The 8,848-nt window shown below is 34.7% G+C and overlaps 1 protein-coding gene across 1 annotated transcript in view; it reads left to right on the top strand.

Moving 5' to 3' along the window:
- LOC104406417 (pseudouridine-5'-monophosphatase-like) overlaps window positions 1–5,181 on the top strand; it is a 6,646-nt gene extending 1,465 nt beyond the window's left edge. The window contains exon 2 of the mRNA XM_010015385.1: window positions 5,005–5,181. Coding sequence (XP_010013687.1) covers window positions 5,005–5,181 — 177 coding nt within the window. The remainder of the gene's footprint in view (window positions 1–5,004) is intronic.
- Window positions 5,182–8,848: the final 3,667 nt, after the last annotated feature.

The following is an 8,848-nucleotide window of genomic DNA, read 5'->3' as shown; positions in this document are numbered from 1 at the left end:
AGTGTATGTCCAGAGAGATATTAATCAACTTATTTCATTACTGTTTCTTTGTTAATTCTTCAGAGAGTTAACACAGTGGGAGGCCAAAATTGCAAATACTGTAGCTGCTTAAAATGCATTTATTCAATAATGTTTAAGTAACTCTGGTGGTAAATGGGTCACCTAGAAATACATTTTCTGCTGTTCCTAGGTACTATATCAAAGCACAGGAAAAAAGAAAACAGAAGTTGCCTAAAAAATAGCCCAGCATCTGTTATGACATGTTAGTGAAGTTGTTGGTGTTTCCTCTCTCTTTTTGTGAATTTCCACCTCCTCCCATAAGTGATAAGCAGTATATTTTCAGCATCTCAATAGTTTGTAAGAGATGTAGATGCGTTTGTGTTGTATTCTGAATTATATTATGGTTTTTGAAAATTCCTGGGTCACTCACACTAGTAAGACAGTTGGTCAGTAATGGAATTATTTTGAAAATCTGAAAAAAAAATGGAGTCAGTGAGGAAAAAAAGAAATGAAAGTTATTTAACAAAATGAAATGCATAATGTCAGTATCTTTCAGACTGATAACATATTTCTTGGATACTACTTAGTTTTGAATTATGAGCACAGAATATGAGCTAGGTTTTCACAATGAAGAGAGTAAAAATACTATTGGAAGAGAAGTCAACAAGTTACCTGTAGAAATGAAAGGTCTGACTGCCTTCTGCTTGACAGAGATGCATAATGTCATTCTGAAATCCACATGAGCTGCCTGTACTTGGTAGATTTCTTCCTGCAGCCTGTTTCGTGGCTCACTATCCATTGATTAAAATCAGTGGGGATTTTTTTAGTGATATGGTGGAATTTGAATTAGGCCTTAAATGCTTATAGAAGACTGCACTGTGCATGTATACAGAAATTCATGTATAAGGTTACCAAATGTTTACAGAGTGGAAATTTTACAAATAACATGTCACACTTTTGACCAGTTAATTTGATCATGAAGGAGAAAAAGCAATAATAAAGAAAAAATGTTACAGAAGTGTAATATGCAGTCCATAAGAAGGCCCAAACATAATGTCACCTTCTGACACCAAATGCTTCTGTGTCATTTGAGGATAGGAGATATAATAATCCTCTACTGTCTCTTCTCACCAAGCACAAACAGAGGCTGATCCTGTTCAGAGGAGAATGAACATAGGAATAACCTCGCTGAGGTCTTACCAGCCCTTTTTGAAACTGTGATTTGAAACCTTAAAATTCCACCGTTTTCCCTTTGTGCTTTCATTGATTAGGAGGGAAGAATAAAATTAATTATTATTATTTGTTTTTTAACCACTTGCGTCCCCAGAATGCCTTTTGATTTTATTTTTTTTTGGGGGGGGGTGTGAATGTTAGTTCTTTTTAAGACTCAATAGGACTGAAGGGGTTTTTTAAGTATATTTTGCCCAGTGAAAGACTTAACCATGTTAACTTCAGTTTGAACAGACCACAATGTAAATGCCACAGTGATAACAGTACAAAAATGAAAATGGTAATATTTTCTCATTAAGTAGATAGCTGTTTCCAATGAAGTATATGGGGAATACAGTGTAAAAATAGTAATATATGAAAAGAAGAAAAGGAAGAAGTTAACAAATACTCAGTTCATTTTCTTCTCACTCTTTTTATCAAAGGAAATTAAATACTCAATATGTTTACTACGAAGACTCTGGTTCGGAGACAGAGTGCTAAAATGAGTATTTTAGTCCCCATGTCTGCAAATGTTTTCACTGAGATTAAGGGGCTGACCAGACCAGACCAGAACCAGCAAACGGAAGATTTTTCTAATACAATCTGAAAGAATTTGAAGCTATATTTACCTATTTTAAAGACGATGGAAATTTTCATTCTTTTTTTATAGAACAGTAGTTGGTAGTGTTTAATTTGAAGACAAGTTCTATGTGTATAAATTATGCCATTTTAATTTCATTCTTCATTCTGTTTTAGAGCTGACAGTGTCATATATGGTAAAGGGTATTTATTCAGTAAGCACTACCATGCTTATATATTCACAGGTTTTTCAAAATCTTGATTTCAAAACTGATTTTAACCTTTTAAGCTCCCGGACCTTTTGGTTATCACTAATTGCAGTAACACTTATGTATATCCCTATTAGTTACCTAAATATTCCATCTAGACTTCTACAGTATATAGGTTGGAGAGAGCCTGCTGTACATACCAAGGGCCTAAATAACACTCCTTTCTTATGTTCTTATATTTCATGTAGGGAGATGTGGTACTGAAGTGCTACAGTAATTTTCTTTATTTCTTCCTTTGGTTAAGTGATTAATTTTTCTAGGTTCATAGAGTGAAAAACAAATCTGTATGCTTTGCTACTTTACTTTTTTAAGCATCTAGTTCATTCCAAAATGAAAACTGTCCTATATTAGTATGACCTTTTGAAAAATCTCATAGCGGTAGTATTGATCAGTGACACAAGTTTCAGAAATAATGCAGAGAAGCCGCCAGCATCTCAGCTGAAGTCTGTATAAATCTCATCTGTCTCTCTCAGTTGGAGTGATGCTGATGTTGCAATACTTATGCAAAATGGGGAAGAACTTGGCTGCTTTCATGTCTCTAAATTTAGTATGTGGGTGGACCGGGACAGTGAACAGCTTATAACATCTCTGTGCAGCAAAGTTAATAAATCCATTTTGTATGTGAACCTCTGTAAACCTTTCATCATCCATTAAAAATGTAGCTGTGATGTTGACAATAAGTGTCAGTACCAAGAAATACTGGAGGAAGACCTAGTACACTTATTTCCTGTAACATTAAAGCTACTGTAATTATGAGTCTTTTGCCTGGCTTCTTTGGTAATTAAGAGTTTTAATTGCTTCTAGTTCCAGGGAATTAGTTAAGCTTTTCATTATGCATATTGCCTTCCATAATCATTGGCTCCTCTTGTACAGTAAGCTTACTGACATCATGGAAGTCAATTAGGTCTTTCAAGGCAGAGCAGTGAAGTACATTTCTTTGTATGGGTTGGATTGAAAAAGGTTTCTGAAAGGTCCTGATAATGCTGTTCTGTGGCACATTTAAGCTTATTTTTCAAAAGGCAAATCCTGTCAGGTTTTTATTTACTGTCCTCAGAATGTTTAGAGTCACAAATTAAAATATTCTTAAGAACGAAACCTATAGGCAGACCGTGCTTCCATTCTTACAGCAATTGTTCTGAGCTTTGCAGGATCAGCTGATTACATATTTGTAGTTAGTAATAGTGATAATGATCAATATTTGAAGATATTACATTGTTCAAACTGGAATTCAGTGACTGTGTAAAAGAAACGAGCACAAGAGAGATTGCTGTGATTCTGTTGGCTCACTAAAAGTCATTAATTAATTTTTACGTTATTACGTATGCGGTAGAAAGCACCCATTACTTTCTTTGGCAGACTCCAAGTGGTTGCTGACATGCTGATGGGCGAGAATCAATATATTTAAAAGAAAGGAAAGCAGAAAGAAAAGCTTCATTCCCTCTTACTCTTCCACAGTCTCTGATAGATTGGTATACATAATGCAGACATTGAATACATATTGCAAAATTGTTTTCTTTAAACATAATAAAGTTTTTGCAGGTTGCAACTTGGTTCTCTTAGAGCACAGCCAGAACAGACAAACACTGTGCATCCCTAATACTCACGGTGTGTTAGAGAGCCTAAAAGATGCAGTATGCTGTTGTTATGTTCTCCCAATATGTTGTATCTGGATTCAGCCAGAAGTTAAAACTTAAGTTTAGCAAATCATTAGTCTTACTCATTCAGTATTAGTGGCCAAATCTATTGCATTGTGAAGAAAAGCATAAGAAAATCCATCCTGGGTATGTAGGAAGGGATTTGGTAGATCAATAAAGACTGTGGAGAAGGGCTTAACGCATGAAAGAAAAATCTGTGATATGGCAGAGTTGCACTGTCCAAAGAATGTGAAGAAGATTGTATTGACCATCCCCACATCTTTGTTGAAATGACATGTGTCAGTAATTTTTGTATTAGTAGTAGTAGCAGTGCTAATATTGATAATAAATGCAGTCTGAACTGCAGAAGTGTCAGTGTAGGTCAGAATTTTTCAAATGGCTGGATGTCAAAGGTGGCTTTGGATTGTCCATGACCAAAAATTCGAACTCAAGACTGGGTAATGTCAGCAGGAGGTGCTTCATTATATACCTCTTGGAATGAACTTCAGAAGCATTCTCTTTTAATATAGAAAAGTTCAGACTAGATGGTTTTTTACATATTTATTATTAAATATTCTGATGTTAAATTGCAAAATTCACATAAATAATGTAGTAATCATTTTTAACAGCCTTGCTTCTAAACTGTGATCTTGAATTATTGTGACTATTGTAAGACATGGAACTTTTACCTGACTAAACTGTCTCTCTTCTAAAAGTAACCTTCCAATATAATTGCTAATTTTCTTTCTCAACATTGCTTTGGAAGAATTAAGCAAATAGAGCATGAATTCAACAGCACTCTTCAGACAACTGAGTTCTGTCTTACCCTCCAGTCACCCAAAGTCCTAATATTTACCTAGGTAGTGTAGTCTCCCCCATCTTGTGTATGTAAGAAATGCCATGCCTAGTAAGTGAAAGCACTGTTTTTTTTGTCATTTTGCAGGTTGTAAAGTTGGTCTTGAAGAGTTAGATTGTTTATAAAAGTATTAAAGCACTTGCTTAACTTTACTGTAAGCTTGTGCTTAAACCCATCCCTATGAAACAAATCACTTAGGAACATCTGTATAACCAGTTGCTGGGATTGAAGTATGCATGTTGATGTTTTTTTAATTGAGATGAATTTAAGGTTAATTACCATGCAGATGTTCAAATTGAGAGGTTTGCCCTTGTTCTAATTAGGGGTGTCTAAGCCAGAAATTGAATTTAGCTTTCCTACTAAGTTTTATTTGGGATCATTCTCTCTTTTAAAACAAAAGATTAAAAGTTCATAGTAACATTATTCTATATTTTTTTCCCCTCATCTTGTTTCTCAGTGTCTTGTGTTTGAAGATTCACCACTTGGAGTCAAAGGAGCCCTGGCAGCAGGAACGCAAGTGGTTATGATTCCAGATGAAAAATTAAATCCAGATCTTAAAAAAGAGGCAACACTACTGCTGAACTCTATGGAGGATTTCAAACCAGAACTGTTTGGTTTACCAGCATATGATTAGTGCCTAATGTATATGCACATGCACTTAACTGGAGATTGAGAAAGTGGAATGAAATTTTGTTATGGTTTTATGATTGGTTTGCATCTTTTCCTTTCTTCCTCAAAACTAGAGCACAAAAATCCTGTTAACAGTAAGTCTTCCACACAGTACCTTTAAAAGTTGGCTGGGATGTTTATGATTTGTCCTCATGATAAATGCTAAATTAAAGCAGCATTTTGTCTTGTGAAATGAATCCAGCCTTGTTCTCTGTACATCATGATGTTTTCTGGGAATATTATGAAACTGTTTAGACAATTTATTGTAACTGCATTGGAAACTTCTTGTTCTGTTTCCACTTGAATGACTTACTGTTTAGATCTTAACCAGAAATCTGTTCTGGATTGTATTTTATTCCATTACATTGGTTTTGATACAGTTATCACTATCAACATGTTTATCCATTCCCTCACCCTGTAGTTGTCCATCTATTCCCCTTTGTATCATGTTGTCTTCCCCCCCAACCCCCACCCCCGTTATTTGCAGGGATTTTGTTGTATTTTCTGTTTGTTTATTTTGGTTTCCTCTTTGGAGTTGGATGAGATGACCTCCAGGGGTCCTTTACAACCTCCATTATTCTGTAATTCTGTCATCTTTTTTGGCATGGTAGTTACCTGCTATGAGCTATATGAGATCATGTGATCCTATAGTTTAACCAACAAAACGCTTTGCATCTTCCTTCTTTCATTTCCTTATATTCTTCTCGTTTTTCATGTAGCCTTCCCTTTCATTCTTGTAAAATGAATCCATCTTGTCTCCCTGCTTCAATTCTGATAAAGTTATGGCCTCAATCCACTGTATCCAAATAGCTTTCTGTAGGCCATCCTTACTTCTTTCTTGAGCCTTTTTTTTTTCCCAAGTTCCCTGCAGAGTTTTGCTATCTACTTTTCAAGTACAGAAATTGTAGTTTTGGTGTATTTAAATACTTACAATTTATTTTCCTGGCTACCATAATTTCCACAAAATGTTTGTGTTGTCATCTGTCTCTCTTACTTCTGTCTGTTTCTGGCATCTCACCAGGACAAGGGTGTCTCTTCAAAATACTAGACATGTAGACAGGTTTTGGTGAAATCCACAAGTACATGTATGATGTTATGGAAGCAATGTCTTTTACTTTGTCTAAAGAAAGCTGTATTACGCAAGGTTCATGATTATTTTATAAAATGAATGATTGTGTTCAGCATTTAAAAACATTAAATATCTAATTGAGTATAAGGTACTGCAGAATCTTTGTAAAATATCAAACTCCATAAAGACAAGGAGTGTGAAATAAATAAGAGAATTTCCGTGTATTATGGGAAGACTACTTTGGCCTCACTTTTTTTTTTTTTTTTTAGTATCATCTGTTTATCTATGATCTTTCTCACAAAAAAATCTTCTGTAGGTGTTTAACTGTGTTAGGTGTAAGGTTTTTCATCAAGAGCAAAGATTAACGAATCATAGACCTTTCAGTATTTAGGGCGAGCTTCCTTACATTTTTTTTCCCTCCTGGATTTAAAAGAAACTCGAAGTTTTACATCTTTTATGTAGACTGTTGCAGTTTTCTGTTACTGTAGTCAGATCATACCTCAAAAAATAAAGAAAATGTTATTCTATATGGTCAGTCAAATATGACCTAGATGGCACCAGAAGATTTTTAGTACACATAGTATAATGGTTTGCAGTTAAAGGTGTTTCATCTAAGGCTCTTAAAACATTTTTTTGAAAAAAGGGTGAATATTTGTTTCAGTGTAGGTATTGTGCATGTTTTGCTTTTTCTTTAGGCTCATGGATATTGCAGTCATTAGTGTTTGTACTGTGACAGCAGCACATCCTATCCAATATGGATTCGATTTCTAGTCTTTCCAGACAAGATAACAGAAATATTGTTGTATAATTCCTCCTTTGCCTTATGTTACATAAAACAAAGTGTTACTGTAGAGCAATAATTCTGAGCTTTCAAGTGTAAAACAGGTGCCTGTTGGGATCCCCTTCGTTCATAATTACTGAATTCTAACAGGGAAGTTACTAGGTAACTTTAATAAGCTGTAATTAGTAACTTTGAAAAAGTTTTGCATATATTTAATATAACTAGGGAGTTTTACAAGAAGTAAAAAATTAAGCATGTTGCAGAGTTTATTTTGAAGGAACTGTCATCAGTCTTGGATTTTATTTTTAAGGCATTAATAAATATGTCACTGACAAAATGAGAATTACTTCTTCATGACCACCATGATGAGATCAGCATATCCTGCAATTCCAATTAAATAGCTTTTTCTTCTGCAGAGAATTAATAGTCAGAAAACTACCACTTCTGTACTCAACAGCTAATCTACCCTATACAATTATTCTTGCATGAATTTAGTATCCCACCTGACAGTTGCCAGAGAGATTATTGCCCCAAACTGAAATCTGTGAACCTGAGCCATATGGTATAATCTATACCTTTAAGTAAAGCTCCTTTACTGCTTGGCATGAGCCAAACTCCTGCAACAATCTGTGCTGAACCCTTCGGCTGTTATTAAAGTAAGTGTCAGTGTTGTGTTTAGGTTTTCTCTTGACTGAATGAAGAATCAAGAGTACACAAATTCTTCATCTGTAGTAATCTTAAAAAGTCTGTCATCTCCATTATATGTGAGGTAGATACTCATGTCAGCAGTAGGTGACTGTAGCCTGCCTGATTAACCATATACCAAATACCAACATATGTTTGTATATATTTCTTTACTGACTTTTTGGTTGGATTTGTGGCTGTGTAGCCCGACCATCTCAACAACATCTGTTCAGAAAAGGGGAAAAAAAAAAAAAAAAGAAAAAGGATTAAAAACTTGGATCCCTTCCCTTACTTCCATCTTCTGCTTTCCAGATGAAGTCCTGTTTTGACTGAACTAAAAAAATCCATACCAGATCCTGGCTACAGGTCATGAGGACATGTGACCAATCAGGACATTTGCATGCTCTGTCTGTGTCTGTATGAAGAGAACTTTTACAAACTAATCCAAAAACTCCATCATCTAACTCAGCAGACAGACTTCAATCCTGACAAATACTGAAGTGTATGCCTAATACATTTTTATTAATCACAGAAAGTAAGCAACAGCTTAATTTTAATTACACATATAGTTTTATTTGTCTTAATACAGAGCATGTGTTTTAGACATATCGTGAGAAGTTCAGCCTCCACAAATAAAGGCAGACTTCATGACCAAGTTTACCATTGGAAAATAAGTGCAGCAAGATGGAGCTAAATTCAGCCATGAATATATGTCTATTATTATATATACATATATTTATTTATATTTACAAAAGAAGGGCAAATTAATGATGTCTAAAATATTGCACTAGATCTTGAACTCCTTTCTGCCTCAAAAGTGAATTGTGTTACTCATTTTACTGGACCTCCAATGGAATTAATCTTGGTAGAACTTCCAGGTTGCAGAGATACACATAAACAAGAGTTTCATCTAATGTATTCAGGTGAGAATTCATTAGATCTGGATTAATTTCAAAATGCAGTCTGATTTCTGTGAAGTTTGGCATTTGCCTTCGAGAAATAAAGGTCAAAAAAAGCTGAGATGTTCATTCCTTATTTGGATTAGATTTTTTTCTAAAGAATGATATAGTTAAACCATAGAAGCCTCTATCCAAAATC

This window comes from Nestor notabilis, unplaced genomic scaffold (genome assembly GCF_000696875.1).
Source record: "Nestor notabilis isolate BGI_N333 unplaced genomic scaffold, ASM69687v1 scaffold2185, whole genome shotgun sequence".
In the NCBI taxonomy this organism is placed as follows: Eukaryota; Metazoa; Chordata; class Aves; order Psittaciformes; family Psittacidae; genus Nestor; species Nestor notabilis.
The sequence above is the reverse complement of the archived record's forward strand: the minus strand, read 5'-3'. Positions and strand labels throughout refer to the sequence as shown.